This window comes from Ochotona princeps, chromosome 2, assembly GCF_030435755.1.
Source record: "Ochotona princeps isolate mOchPri1 chromosome 2, mOchPri1.hap1, whole genome shotgun sequence".
In the NCBI taxonomy this organism is placed as follows: Eukaryota; Metazoa; Chordata; class Mammalia; order Lagomorpha; family Ochotonidae; genus Ochotona; species Ochotona princeps.
In genome coordinates, this window is record NC_080833.1 from 123,956,189 (window position 1) to 123,972,303 (window position 16,115).

Consider the following 16,115-nt stretch of genomic DNA (forward strand, 5'->3'; position numbering starts at 1 on the left):
ACAAAGGAGTCGTGTTTGCTACCCTCACTCCAGTTCTTTATGATTTTCTCTGGGTTGAGTCTCTTTGGGGAGAAGCTATTGAAAATGTAAGTCCAGGTCCTGGCGCAATGGCCTAGTGACCATCTAGCAGCATTCCATATGCATGTCATTTCATGTCCTTGCTGTTCCGCTTTGAATCCAGGTCTGTGTGTATGGCCTGGGAAAGCAGTAGAGGATGGCCCAAAGCCTTGGGACCCTGCACTGTTGTGGGAGGAAGAGTCTTCTGGCTCCTGGTTTCAGCTCAGCTCTGCTCTGGCTGTTGTGACCACTCGGGAAATGAATTAACGATGGAAGGTCTTTCTTTCTGTTTCTCCTTCTCTCTGTAAATCTGCCTTTCCATTCAAAATAAATAAATATTAAAAGAAATGTAATGTCCAGTTTTTTTTTATTTTAGCCAGAAACTTGGGCCGTGGAATGTCGGTGCTACAAATCTCAGAGAGCTGTACAGACTGTGAGGTGTGGAAGTCTCAGGGTGATGATTTAAAGGTGATATTAGCACAGCTGGTATTCTGTTCAGTTTCACATGTCTATCATTATTGACGGGGTTGGGTGGACATGGAAGGCAGTAACGTGCAATTCTCTGACTGCTTTGGCAACTGAATGAGTAGCTTTCCACGATGTCTTTGGGAGTAACTCAACGAAGGTCAAGGAAAATTCCTGAAAGATGAAACCTTGGAGTTAGATCTTCTGGCCATCCTAAAGACATCAGAGCCCTAGATTCAAGTTTGGGTGACAGCATTTCAAGGATCATTTTGTGCTGTTGCCCATTCTTCGGTTTTCATAGAATGATCTCCAAGCTAATTTGAGTTTGAGTTGATGATGATATAACGTAATCCCCAGTCTAGATTAGAACTCATGAAATTTTCCCTAGCCAAACCAGAGTCGTGAATGAGTGCTGTGAGCAAACTACTTGCTGTTTCGATGAGAATGAATGATAAAACCAAAGTCTTCTCTAATTCGCATTGAGAAAACATGCTTTGTTGCTTTGTATTCATGTTTGTGTACGAGCTGGGAAGAAAGAATCGTAAGACAGTGCTTCTACTTGGTTATGAAAACAGACGAATAAGCTTTGTCTGGGACAAATAAGGTATAAAACCCACGTACTCTCCCTCTGTCTCTGCAGGAGTTCAGGGAACCATGGTAGAAGTGAGATTTTCCTTTGCGTGCTTTGACAAGGTAGACTTCAAGGAGCGTGCACGTAGTATTGTCTGACAGTTCGGGTCTGATCCCTGATGCCAAAGCAACAGCCAAGCCTGAGAAATGCTGCAAGGACATGGGGAATTTACGGCATATGAATGCATCAGTACCAATGCCCGCATTTTCATGTAGAATGTGTCGAAGTTGCATTTACCTGCAGTACTTTTATAAGGATGTGGGCAATTGAATCAGTATCTCATTGTAGATGTGCCATAGGAGATATTCAGTGGAACCTCTCAAGTGATGTTGGCTTCTTATCAGTTTCTTTTATTCCAGATGATCAGCTGAACTCAGAGGAAAAGAAAAAGAGAAAGCAACGCAGGAACAGGACAACTTTCAACAGCAGCCAGCTGCAGGCTTTGGAGCGTGTCTTTGAAAGGACACACTACCCCGATGCTTTCGTGCGAGAAGACCTTGCCCGCCGGGTGAACCTGACAGAGGCCAGAGTGCAGGTAACTCACGCTGTGGGAAGTTGGCAAGGAGTCTTCCTCCTCTGAGGAATGTCTCTGAAGACTGTTGAAAAATATTGGGTGTAGGTTTTAGAACAGAGCTGGGAGTAAGAAGTGTTACAAAGAGGAAGCCTGAAGACGGAACCTACTTTCTAGGAGTTTCTTTGTGCAGCACAGCATTTTTAAAATGCAACATGAATGTCTTTAGATAGGACAGAACGTTCCCGACTGGTGTTCCGTCTCCTTCCCATTGTTTCTTGACCCTTTGAGTTTCATATCATACAGAGTGTCACCTGAGCATTTGAGTCTACACTGACTCCTTTTCCTTGGGCTCTGGCATGGTCAGAGAATAACTCTGAGCCTCACCTTGGCTTTCCTTTCCAGCATGCTGGCATGGCATCAGTCTTTAAGAAACTTGTCATAAGTACACATGAGTATGAACACTGGTGGGACTAAGCACATTCAAATAGTAGATGATTTTATTTATTCCCACAATGTCTATGAACAAAAGCTAAGGTACATGTAAGACAGGACAAAAGCAGAAGAACAATTCAACATGAATGCCATGCAGCAACTAAAGGCTACACTTTTAAAAAAGAATATAAATCTTAATTAGTAACAATTATGATAGAAGTATATAGAACTTGAACTCTACGTGCTAAGTAATATTCTATTTTTAAAAGATTTATTTTTATTGGAAAGGTAGATATAAAGAGAACTGGAGAGACAGACAGGAAGATCTTCCATTTGATGGTTCACTCCCCAGATGGCCGCAATGGCCACAGCTGAGCCCATCCAAAGCAGGGAGCCAGGATCCACTTCTGGGTCTGCCACGCGGGTGCAGGGTCCCAAGGCTTTGGGCCATCCTTGACTGCTTTCCCAGGCCACAAGCAGGGAGCTAGATGGGAAGCAGGGCTTCCAGAATTAGAACCGGCATCCATATGTGATCCTGGTGGGTGCAATGCGAGGACGTTAGCCACTAGGCCACTACTTCAGGCCCAGTAATATTCTTTATAATCCCCACACCAGTCCATTGACCTGGATAGTATCCTTCATTTTGTAGATAAGGAGACAGAGGTACAGAGAGGTTAAAGCCTTTTGTGCAGTGACCTACAGATAGGAAGTGACTGAAATGGATCTGAACAAAAATATATAGATTCCTGACCCCAGATACAGGGAAAAAAAATGATAATATCAGTGTGGAAACAATGGTATTACCCCCTTTCATTCTGTAACCCTTGACCCTTTGTACCCTAATCAACTAAGTAAGATTATTTAAAAAAAAATGAAACAACAAAAACCCCCAAAAATAGATAGATCCAGAGTGCATACTTTTAATTTCTACAATGGACTTTGAATGGATGAGTCTCTTAGCTAGATGCTTTCCTGAGGGGTGCTTTGTTACCTCTGTTGAAATTCTTAAAGTAGAGTAGCCAGTATTTTTTATCCAACTTTGTTCCACATTTAAGTCACATTCTTTCCACTACAACACTTCACAGGGGAGGTGATGTTAATGTTGCATCTAGAAAATAATGTAATACTTGTAGAGATGTGGGAGGGTGTCACAGGCAGAGGGAGCTTCTGGTGTTCATATATACAGGAAATAATCTGACACATTTAGAGTTTTCAGGTAGTCTGCTGCTCAGGTTAGGAAGAGTAACAATAAGACCAGTGCTTGGGGTTAGAGATAATTCCTGAACAACATTTGCTCTGTGACAAGAAGTTTGGATTTGTTTTTTGAGGAGGGGAGTCAGCAAAAGGTGAAGTCAGGGCACTGATGCAACTGAATCCACATTTCAAATAATGACTCCAACCATGTTGTGAAGGGCACATTGGAAACCGAAGAGCTGGTGGTGTGAGCAGCCAGGGAAGACCTGCCCCAGCCCACAGGATATCCATCACATGATGGTTCATGTGGCTGTTGTTCCTTAGCACCGTAAAGGTATCTTACTCTACACCACAGAACGGCCATCTTCCACATTCTATCATGCATTTTTATAGTTGCAGCTAAAATACTTATTTTGCATCTTGTCAAATGTGGTGTCTTCCATTAGTATGGCATGTGCTTCTTAAAGGCAGAGATTGAATTTCTCAGTCTCTCTCTCTCTCTTTCCTGCCAGCATTTAGATCTGAACCTGGACTCCAGCAGACATTCCGTAAAGATTCTTTGAATGAGTACATGAATGGATAAAATTCCACCATGGTCTGGGAGGGTTGTTGAATATGATACAATGTCCTTGAGTTCAGAACCTTAGCTTTATTTGTGAATGTCAGCAGATAACTCAATCTCATGGAACGTGTTTTCTCAATTCTGAAATAGAAGGAGTGAGACCTTCCATGTAGAATTTTCAGGATTGCTGGAAGTAATGTGTGAGATGTGTCTGTACAAGTTTCTATTACTGTAGCACTCAATAATGACAGAATTATTATTATTATTAGCAGCAGTGGATGTCAGCATCGTCCATTTTCCCTGGAATGGACAACATGCAGTTTAGTCAACATCCAGCCTTTCCAATTTGGATTACTCTGCTAGTTTCTTTCCAGAACATCAAGAGACCGTCCTGCCTTCTAAAAGTATTGGAGCATTTTGAGATAGACTTGTTTTATTTGTTGTCCGGTGCCCATGAGACACATTCAGTCTCTCATCTGTCAGGGAGACGAGTCAACCACCTGCACTCCACCCATCCTGGCTTTGCAGGTCCAGCGGGGCTGAGCCACTGTGAAGGCAGCTGGGTTGCTAGCATGCTCTTCGGTGGTTGCATTTTCTTTGAAATTATTTCCTGAATCTCTTAACATTATTTCCTGCACTTCCCAAATAAAACAGTTCCTTCTTAAATCTCTATTGGAGAGTCTACTTCTGGGGAAATGGACATTTTCTTGAAATACTTACATTATGAAAGCACACAAAGTTTTCACATCTTGAAGAACTTTAAAAAAAAAACTTGTAGGAAAGTCTTTGTGGCACAAGTGTGATGAGATTTCTTCTTCCTTTGTTTTGGTTACAGTTACAACAGGGATTATAATCTGCATTCTGCCATACATGATTTAGTTACAGATCCGACCTCAGAATCGTGATTGTGAAGTACTTCGTAATGCCTGCCCCAAAATCTAAACTCTTACAACTCTGGCTCAAGGCCCACAGAGGAAGCAGTATGGTGTCTTTTGGTTCCTACGAAGAATTCCATACCATTCTGTTTTCCTCAAACAGGCTTTCTATAGTAAAAAAAAAAAAAAAACAAGCATTCATGTAACCCCCTCTTGTTTATTCTTTCTTTCTTATCTCCTCCCAACAACCTTCCAGGTGTGGTTTCAGAACCGAAGAGCCAAGTTCCGCAGGAATGAGAGAGCCATGCTGGCGAATAAAAATGCTTCCCTCCTTAAATCGTACTCAGGAGACGTGACTGCTGTGGAGCAGCCCATCGTACCTCGTCCTGCTCCAAGGCCCACCGACTATCTCTCCTGGGGGACAGCATCTCCGTACAGGTGAATGACTGGCCCACTCTCCCTTGCTCCACTTCCACACATTTCTCAGCGGTCCGTCACGTTCAAAGCTGCTTCTGTGGCAGGCTGACATTTCTTACTGGGTTGATCTCTTCAGAGACATTCAACTTTCTGACATTCCCAAATGCCCACAGCATATTCCTAGTTGCCCCAGGAGCAGGGTTTGGGGCAGAAGAGAGAGGGGCAGGCCATCAGCAATCCCTTCTCGGACTCAGGAACTTTTGCAAAGGTTTCAAAGAAGGGGAAGAATCTAAAAAAAAAAAAAAAACTATACCCAGTGTCCCTCTTGCAACTCTCTGCAACAAAACTTCACTCCATTTCCAAATTTGAGTTAGGCTTGTTTTATTTTGCTTATGTAGGGATACTTGTAAGGCTCTAAGTATAGAGCTAAAGACCAGATTCACGGAGGCAATGATTTCAGATTGAAATAAAAGAAGGATGGAGCCATGGAAGGAAGGAAGGACAGACAGAAAGAAAAGAGGAAAGCAGGAAGGAAGGAGAGTAGGTGGGGAAACAAGGAAGGATGGAGAAAGAAAGGAAAGAAGAAATACTTAAATTCACTTAAAATTGCTTTCATGACCACAGCTCTTTGCCAGTAGCTTGGGATTTCTGATACAACATGTCTTCTTCTTCAATTCTTTTCTCCTTTACTGAAATTTTCTTTGGGGGATCAATGTGTGTGTGTGTGTGCGTGTGTGTGTGTGTGTGTCTTTTCAATAAATGAATGTATAAAACACACCAAACTTTTGCATTCACAAGGTGAAAAGTTTTGAACAATTAACAGAATAATATTTCAACCTCACAGAGAGGCTTTTCACCTCCATTTATTATGCTATCCAGAAAATACAGGTTAAGGCCAGAGGGGAGCTGAGATGCAAGTTCCTGACGTGTTGTGATCCGGTTAGAGTGACTATTCTTTGAACTTGGACTTGAGTACGCTTAGAAACTAGCCAAGGCTATATATTTTTGTTGGCTCATTTCATATTCACAAAATGCATTTATTTTATGCTTTGTTGACCTTGTTATTGTTAATATAAATGACTGGCTTGAGGAAAGGCTTTTATTTAGTTACAGGTGATCATGTCACAGCAAAAGCTGAATTCCTGAATTGCTGATTTGTGATAGGCAAATATTTTTCAAATGTGGATAGTATACCTGATTGTTCTTCCTATTCCAAATGAGTTGTTTGGGAGAAACTCTATCTCTGGGGATTTTTTACATGCCTGAATTACGTTGGTTTTGGCACACAGAGACTCCATGAATGGGAAAAGCCATTCATCTCAGACATGGTATGTCTTGCTGATTATGAAAGATCGGTTAGATCTGTGTATTTTTTTTAATTAGAGTCCTTTCACATAAGTATTTTGAAGACCATTGTTAAACTGCATATTCTTTAGTATCTTAAATAACTGGAAGGTTGCTTTGATTCTCTTCTATATCTTGGTAATCCATACAGTTAGTACATAGCTTACAAAACAGATGGGTAGCTCAATGCCTCATGCTTCAAGATCTCTGCTTTGAGTTTGATTATAACCAGGAACTGTTGCTACTTTTTTCTGCTTGAGTTCTCATTAGGAGATTTTCACCCTACATGTCTGGAGTCCAAATGACTGCATGGTGGTCCTTAGCGGTGAGAGACTGAGCATAGAACACTCCGTGAATGGGAAAAGCTTCTTCCCAAGTTAGTTACCTGAACCTCAGTTCAAGCCTCAGTGCCCCATCATGTGCTATTCACACGGGCATCTAACTGAGATTATATACATGGCAACTTAACTGTGCCTGTTTTGGAGGGAAATATTCTATTTTAATGGAACATATATAAAATGCTGGCTACATTTTCAAAAATACCCTTAATTCCACAGTCCTGATATAACTAATGTGTTCCCTTTGTGATTATAGTTCAATATTTTATATAGGTGTAGTTTTAGTGTACATATTGTTTTGTATTCATTCCATTTAAACTCATATAACCTAGTGCCTTTTACTCACTTCATGGTATACTTTAATATCATTGCTCTCTTAGATACAGTTTGTAAAAATTTCTTAAGACAGTATCATAGACTCTGTTAATACTTTGTATGAAGAATAAATTAAACTCCAAATATCATCAGAAAAATATGGTCTAAAATGATAATTTAACCAGTGATATTTCTTTAGACTCAATGTTGACTGAAGTGTTAATAGTTTGGTTAATTTCTAAATCTGGTGAAAGTGAAACTGTTACTTGTAGACTCTTCTGCTCTGTTTAAGAACAAAATACATTATGATATTGATAGGAAATACACATCATATTAAGGAAGTATAAAAGAATAACAAATCACAAAGCAAGAAAACAATAGACCTTTTGTACTATGGAAACTGGCCATTTCTTTTATATCATTGTGTCAACTTGGTTATCTTACATGTGACATTTATTAAAAGTCATCTCTCCTGGTTAACGCTCGGATCACTCCTGTGTGCTAGCTGTGTCCCCGTTCCAGTTCCCATGAAGAGGACACTGATCATCTGCCTATTTCAGACTTCGAGAAGCAGAGTTAGACCTTGTACTTGGGATCCCTGTTTCTGTCCAACTGTCAGGACACATGATTGTGTATTTTTGTTAAAAATCAAAACTTGCATTGTAATGGATGTAGTAAAATGTATCAGATTTGAAAATCATCTGAGCCTCTTTGTGACTAAGGTCTGTTTCAGATCAGTGATGCGTACCTCGGTGGAGGTCCATAGTCCAGGATGTCCGGGCATCCCAATGGGATGACCAGTGTGACTTGGCCATGTAGCTGAAGGACAGTGAGCAGAGAGTTCTGGCAGAAAACCAGTCTGCTGACTTCATGGCTTTGTCTTGAAAGAAGGGAAGGGGAAGCTGGGTTCAAAAGCAGTCATCCGTATTTTGGCAAAATTGTGGGTGGGAAAGAGTGAATACCTTTTTTCTGAGTGTCTTTACATCCAGAGTAGCGACCATATTATTGATATCCACACTGGAACGTTTTTAAAAGTGAAAAGAGAGTGATATTTCTAATTACTGGAGGACAACAGGTGTAATGCAAGATTGCTTCTAGCAATCTGAGTCGTATGGACCACTGTAATGGTAGCACGTTATGGCCTGCTTTAGTCCCTTGAACATGCCAGAGATGATGACGACAGGGAGCAGAGCATTCCCTAACACGGACACCACTTATCCCGGAAGGTGTCTTCTTCTTCCTTTTAAAAGTCAGACTTCTTTACTTGAAATTCAGAGTGATAGAGAAAACAGGAGAGACAGTGGGAGACATAGAAAGGGGTGTTCCACCTGCTGGTGAGCTTCCCGAGTGCTCACATCAGCTCAGGTTGGGCCAGAGAAAAGCCAGGAAGCAGGAAGTCCATTGAATCTCCTTCATGGTTGGAAGGAGCCCAAGTATTTTGGACATCATCTGGTGCCTCCCAGGAGCATTAGCAAACATCTGAATCAGAAGCAGAGGCAGGACTTAACCCTGGGCCCCCAATATGGGATGCAAGCATCTGAAGTCATATTTGCATCCATTGTGCTGCATGCTCACCTCTAGAGGTGTCTTCTTTATCTTCCCATGGCTAACTGAAAGAAGTTGGCCTTGGACATAGACCCATTAGTTAGCTCAGACCCATTGTCCTTGGGCAAATACTGATTTGCTAATCTTGTAATGCTTTGCCTCTTGGGTAGCAGTGATCAAATGCTTAACGTGTGCTTTCTGTTGGACATGAAGCAGCCAAGAAATCCTTCCCAGAATCTTCCTTTTCTATGAGAGATGGATAACGAATGGCCTGGCTCTGCAGTGTTGGTCTGCAGTGCCACCTCCAGAGGGAGGGCTGGATTTCAAAGAAAACCAGTGACAAGGGGAAGAGAGGCCAACCACCCTTGCACGGTTTCCCTCCCCCCTTCTTCTCCTCCCCTCACTTCGTTTGATCGTGGACATGGTGCTGTCTGACATCTGCTGAACGCATTTGGCTCATTTCTCCCTTTCACACTTTCAAAAATAGATCCTCGTCCCTCCCAAGATGTTGTTTACACGAGGGGCTTCATAACGGATTCTAACGGAAGACACTGAAAAGGTAAACTTGTCAGAGGGGGAAGAGGGTGGCTGCTGGGGGTAGGGTTTAAGTGGGAATTAAGTGTGTTTAAGAAAGTGGGCTTGCAGTTCTAGAAATGTAAGCAGTGAGGTCCTTGAGTGGGGAATTCTATTGGAAACTGGAGCTACAACGAAATATATCCACAAAATTAAGAGCAGTGTGTTAGGCTGGAGCAGAACTCGTCTGATTGCTTCACACACGGATTCTTCAGGGTCACATTTGCCAAGCAGACTCTGATTCACTAAGCCTATTAAAGTGGGCTGCGATTCTGAGTCTTCACCTTGCTCCCTGACCATGGGGATGCTGCTACTGTTTGATTTTGATGTACACATTGAGCTTGGTTTTAGATGATTGCATTTTAGGAGATAGAAAAAGAATACTCTTTTCGTCTGGCTTCCTCATGCTTTTCAGGCTAGTGGGATCACTGCACTGGCAATAGTTTGCAGATATCTCACAGGGATATTTGGAAAGAAAGTGATATGTATTGAAACAGATCAACACCAGAAAAGATACAAGAGGATTTGTACTTAAGAATATTTCCAGAAAGAAAAGTTAAACATAACAGAAGAGTCATTGGTCAGGTAATGCAAGCTGAAGGTTTACTGATAATATGTGGTCCCAAAGGTGTCCACATTAAAGCCAAGAATACCTTTAGAATCGTCTTCTGAATTTCAAAAACCGAAGTTATATGTGCGTATTTATATTACACAAGATCACTTGCAAAGAACTTATAGAAACTCACTTTGAAAAGTAAATCGTCTAGCAAAAATGATTTTCAGTTTTCTTACATGAAGAAAGTGTTCCTCCACGTTCTTCCCTTCTAATAAACAAGCCTAACAGATGGTTTCCCAGTTCCAGGCATCACAGAACCTCCACAGCCTCGAAATCCTCCCAAGCCGGTGAAGCCCTAGGATCGCGGGGAGACTTAAAGATTTCTTGGAGTAACATATTTGCTAGTGGGGAGAAATGTTCCATGGCTTGCATCATTTCTTCGAAAATGCCAAGTTAGAACTGAAGATTGAGTCAAGTGGCGTTTTTCCCCCCCAAGCTATCCTCCATCTTTTCATGATTTGTAAGACTTACATTGTGGGTGATCAGAGCCAGGGGACAGCTGTCTGTGGATGTCCTGACTTCGTGATCAGATCATGAGTGAGATTTCTTGGCACTTCCTTGGTGCTGGGCAGTACTGTGTTCCTCATGCAAACGTTTCAAGATAGGCTGGCATGATCAACCATGGTTTGTCTCCAGTGCGAAACGACTGGAATCCTGCTGGTGGTGATGACTGAGCGGCATCTGCTAGGAATCTCCAAATAAGGAGATGGAAAAATTTCAAGCTTGCTTAATTCCAAGCTCTGTGGAGGTTCAGGGCAGACTTGCTGAGTCAAAAGACAGGATATAAACATATTTTTTTTTCATCTCTAATTTCTGAGTGCATTTTGTTTGGCAGTGTAGTTTCTGGGTCACAGATACAAAAAAAAAAAAAAAAAAAAAAAAAAAAAAAGCTTTACTGAAAAGCCAAATACAAATGGTGGTTTAATCAACTCCTGTGAACTCAATGCTAGGAGTCAGCTCAGGCCAGCACCCTGCTTACAGGAATGAATGATTCTTCTCAGAAGGCAAGACCCATCCACGGCCTCTCTCGTGGTTGATTAGCAGACTGTTGGTTGTCATTGTGTGTTTCATTTATAGGGATCACATAGTTTCAGCCATAGTTTTTTTTTTTTCTTTAATCCCAGGAATCTTAATGCTGTGTAGGAAGGGGTCATTATTCTATAGCATTTGAATAGCTCTATAACTTGGTTGAAAACAACCCATTAGTCTTATTGTTTTTTGTCTCGTGAGAAAACAGTTTAAGGTTTTGTTGTTTCCTTTCCTGAAGCAGAGCTTTAGAAGTTTCCATGACATGGAAAACAGGTGGTCATGACTAGTCTTTCCGATTGGCGGCTGTTCAACAATCTCTTGCATCTGTTGTCACTTTAAGAAGAAAGTCCTCTGCATCTTACTGCTAATGCCATTTTTAAAGCATGACCCAGCTAGTCTCGGAGTGTTCGCTCATTAATTCTACCTTTTCTGATCTATAACAAGTCTTGCTTGTCACCCACACGTCAGAGAACTGTTCTAACGTTGTGTATGTAACACTTCCAAGCGAAGTTGAAAAACTAGACCCGTGTAAAACTACTGAAGGAAAAAAGGGACCGAAATCATGAGTTCATGCACAACTATTGCTAGAATACCATTTTGTAATATTATATATTCTAAATATTTCTCAAGAGGCAGTGAATTAAGATGATGGCTATTTTATCCTGTATCTTGTGGCTTTGAAGTGCTTGAAAAAGATTAATTTTAGAAAGTTCATCACATATTATCACTTGTTCAGCTTCTGGGGAATTGAAAATTTTATTCATTAATGTGGCTGCTTTGTATATTCTTATATCTCACTACATTAAGGAAAAAGTACCAGGCATCGTCACAGGCTCACTGGTTATAATGGTATTCTTATAATAGCATCACCATGCAGCTGGACGAGAGAACTGCTCCCTACCTGGAAACACAGGCTGCCATAGAAATCAAAAACCTGGAGAATATCTGACTTCTCCTACAAAGCAGGATTCTGATGCTCATGGATTTGCTTTGGAGTTAGAAACTCCATCAGCATTCATCTTATTTGGGACCTGTATCAGAGAGAAAAATAACATTTTCCAGAAAATACATCACCAATTAAATCCTTAGACTAGCAGATGCTAAAGTTCGGATCTTATGAAATCATTGTAACAAAACTGAGCACATTGCATCCACTACACTAGCAAATATTTCTCAGAATGGAGACAGTATTTTCAGTAAATACAAATTGTCCTCCAAGATCCCAGTTCCCTTTGTCTCCAAGGAGATGATACACATGTTGATTATTGGAAAACAAGGTGGTTAATTTCTGTTTAATAAGATTTTACTCTTCAGAATCTCAAAGACTGGAAGACATATTCCTCAGCAAATCAGGCCAAGTACCTAAAAGTCTATGCTGCCTGATAACCTAAAATTTAACATCAGGTAATTTTTTTTCTCAATGTTCTATTTGTGAAGTTTTTGGTTTCTGTTTTCAGGAGCAATTTTATTCTCAGTATATGACACAGAATACAGATAACTCAGAATTGCAGCTTCTTTTCTATGTGTTCAAATTGGCACTTAACTACACACCGTTTTTAGCAGTTGTCTCACAGGAAACCTGGTTTCTCAACCATGTTGAGAAAATGATGTAGTTAATATCATAATAATGTATATATCTTAGGTGCCTATTCCAAATCCAACTGTCTCTTCTTTAAACACTTGATTGTGTTCCTAATTTTTCTTCCACTGGTTTACTCCCCAAATGGCCACAGTGACTGGAGCTGAACTAGTCTGAAACCAGGAACCAGGAGAGCCTCTCCAGGTCTGCCACACAGGTGCAGGGTCCTAAGACTTTAGGCCATCTTCCACTGCTTTGCCAGGCCACAAGCAGGGAACTAGATGGGAGGTAGAACAGCTGGGATATGAGTTGGTGCCCATATAGGAATCCAGCACTTGCATGCAGAGGATTAACTAATTGAACCATTGTGCCAGGACGTGGAGGCTTTGTTTATCACAAGTTTCCCAAGCATAATTTTTATGGATTTGTATTTCTGGTAGGATATTAAATGAAAGCCTGTATTTCCTCTAGGAACTAAATTGCGGCCTATTACATGGGTTTTGAAAACAAAGGATATTTGTTTGTACATCCTAAGAGTATTTTCTGCTTTTTAGTGAGTTGTTCTGATCATACATCTGACTCCTAAGTGAAATGTACATTGGCTGTGGCCACAGGTAGAAGTGACAGTCTACTGCATAAACCTAAAATGTGATAATATTTGTCCCTTTTCTACTGTAATGATATCTTTTTAAAAGACGTATTTTGTTTGTTTAAAAAAAATAAAAAGCAGAATTGCAGAGAGAAAGAGTGAGAGACGCACACAGACAAATCTTCTGTCTACTGGTAAGCACCCAAAATGGACAAAAGGGCCAGGAGTAGGCCAGCAGAAATCAGGAGCCTGCCACTCCAGACAGACCTCCTACAAGGGTTAGCAGGGGCCCAAGGACTTGGGTCGCCCTCTGCTGCTTTTCCGGGAGTAATAGCAGAACACTGGATCTTAAGTGGAGCAGCTGAGTCCATCGGGGATGCTGGTATCGTAGGTGCCCAGTTAATCTACCAACTCCAGCCCTGTGACTAGACATTGTTGATGGATGCAAGAATATGAAATCATCAAGCCATCTTTGGTCATGTCCTCCTGAATTTGTTATTTCTATTAAGATAGCAAAATTAATGGAAATATTAATTTTAAAAATCAAAGCGTATTTGTCAAATTTTTCAAGAACTCATTACTCACAGTTGCTTGATAAGAAATTAGCCATGAAGCAAGAATGAGACTAAACGTACTGTATCTAGATATTTCAGTTACTTGGCTGTTTAATACCTTTCACATACATACATTTATTTTATTTGAATGAAAGACTAAGAGAGAGATATTATATCTGCTGGTTCACGTTTCAAGCATCTGCCTCAACAAGAGCTGGGCTGATCTGAAGCCAGGAGCTTCAGACTCCTGGCTTTGGGTTTCCTATATGGTTGCAAGGGCCCAAGCACCTGAGCTAGTCTGCTGCTTTCCCACAGATAAACAGGGAGCTGGATTGGAAGGGGAGGCAGCTGGGATCCAAGCAAGTGTCCATATGGGAAGCTTGACCCACTATGCCATAGCAGTGGCCCCTATTTTTAACACTTAGTGGATACAGATCTGTGACGAGTGTTGTGCCAATCAATACATCTAGCAAGTAAGTTTCAGTTGCAAATAAAGCAGATGTGAAACTAATAGGTAAGCATGCAAGGTATAATAAAGAAATCATCAAATAAACTTGGATGAGGTGCTAAAAACAAATGTGTAGGGTGCTGAATTTTATCTTTAGGGATATGATCATTTACCCAAAAGTCATGAGTGAAAGGATAGTAGTAATAAATGAAATGGAGAAATGCACTAGCCTTTTATTTTTAACTCTTCTGAGCTTTTCTTCTTCCACCAACTCTCTCTCTCTCTCTCTCTCTCTCTCTCTCTCTTTTTCTCTCTTTCACACACACACACGCACACATGCCATTACTATTAAGATTTTAAACTAAAGATGTGTATTTCTGGACAGACTGAGTGATCTGGGATTACTATTTCTTATTTTTCCAGGGTTAATTACTAGCAACTGCACTAAAATAGGTTTTATGAGCCTTGACTATATGGTGTCCTAAATACGTACCAAGGATATGTTCTTTCCATTGGAAGAGTAACTTCAGCTTCTCTTTCTGATCTTGTTGCTTGATCCAAAGGACCATAAACGCCTATGTGGCTGACAAAATCCCAGGGGAATGCAGGCAACAGAAGCGCACATGTCATTCCACTTATAATTCTATCTGGTTCCAACCTTCAGCTAAAAAGAGTATTGCCAATCTTAGAAACAGCTAGAAACTCTTTTTTAAAATGTGAATCTCTTCTAACTGTTTGAGGAAAATTTGCATTGACACCTACAAAGCTATTTCTTTAAGAGAGATACATGGATGCAAGAAACAGAAACTCATTAATGACAAATTTCTCAGCGGTGCTCTTAGGTCTTAATAGAATCTCTGGCAATAAGAACCAACTGAGGTTTTCCTCAATGGTTAAGGACAGTGAAAACAGGAATGACACAACTGTAGCCTTTGACCTCTGTATCTGAAACTGAAAAGGTTCAAAGTAACGTCTTGCATGTTACTCAAATACTTCTCAGGAGAGAATAAGGAAAGCTTTCTCAACACAGTTGGGACGAGGGTCTCTTGATTGGTATTATCCGCCAGGGAATCAAGAATGGCAGAGAAGCTGTCTTGGGTTCCTAACCTGGATCTCCAAGCCCAATGTAGTTTTTAACGGTATGTATTGGTTAAAATATGCGAAACGTTAAGAGCGGTTACACAGAATGAAGAACAAAATTTCCTTTAGTTTGTGTTAAATACCTGCTTCTCTTCCTAACTGCTCCTATAGGTTGACCTTATGAGCAGGAAGAGAGAATAAGCAATGCTTCCATTAGCAGATGAAACACTTGCTATTCAGCCTGGCCAGAAATAAATCATTACTTATTATTTCCAACATAGTCAATCTGTTTCTATCCCCCTTGTTTCAATCTCCTCTGCTTTACACTACCCTTTAAAACATGGTCACCCTTCTCAAGGTGCTGTAGATTAACAGAAAGCTGGGACTGTAAGGGACCACAGAGGTCATCTAGTTCAATGCACATGCCTTACCTGCCCCCAACATGAGACTACATCCAACTGGGGCAGACTTGCAGATTTGTGAAACTAACGCCTGTTATTCTCCCTGCTCTCTCCTTTGTCCCTACAGCGCCATGGCTACTTATTCTGCCACATGTGCCAACAATAGCCCTGCACAGGGCATCAACATGGCCAACAGCATTGCCAACCTGAGACTGAAGGCCAAGGAATATAGTTTACAGAGGAACCAGGTGCCAACAGTCAACTGAGGAATAAAAATTAATTAAACAGGTCTAAGAAGAAATCAAAAACCATAAGAAACCTATCCTGCTCTATCATTTCTTCATCTGCTGGAAAAAAGTAAAATCAAATAAAAAAAAAAAAAAAACCAGAAATATTGGGACCATGGCAGAGAAAAGCAGGAGAGGAGCATAATGAAAATTAGTTAACAAATGTTCCTCCTCGCTCCGGGATAACACCATCACTTGTTTCTGTGTGTTCATTTTGTTTTCCCTTCTATTCATGCTTTGCTTAATATATTCTGAGCTTCCTCAGTTAGC

At 40.8% G+C, this 16,115-nt stretch overlaps 1 protein-coding gene across 3 annotated transcripts in view; it reads left to right on the forward strand.

The window, feature by feature from the left end:
- Positions 1-15,828, forward strand: part of PRRX1 (paired related homeobox 1) — a 69,972-nt gene extending 54,144 nt beyond the window's left edge. The window contains exons 2-5 of one of the 3 annotated variants that reach the window (XM_004599175.4): positions 1,513-1,688; positions 4,987-5,168; positions 9,177-9,248; positions 15,686-15,828. In XM_004599175.4, coding sequence (XP_004599232.1) covers positions 1,513-1,688; positions 4,987-5,168; positions 9,177-9,231 — 413 coding nt within the window. In that variant the 3' untranslated portion in view covers positions 9,232-9,248; positions 15,686-15,828. Of the gene's footprint in view, positions 1-1,512; positions 1,689-4,986; positions 5,169-7,607; positions 8,149-9,176; positions 9,249-15,685 lie in introns of those variants that run through there. The other 2 variants (XM_004599174.4, XM_058660627.1) reach the window with 2 other exon arrangements.
- The last annotated feature ends 287 nt before the right edge of the window (positions 15,829-16,115 follow it).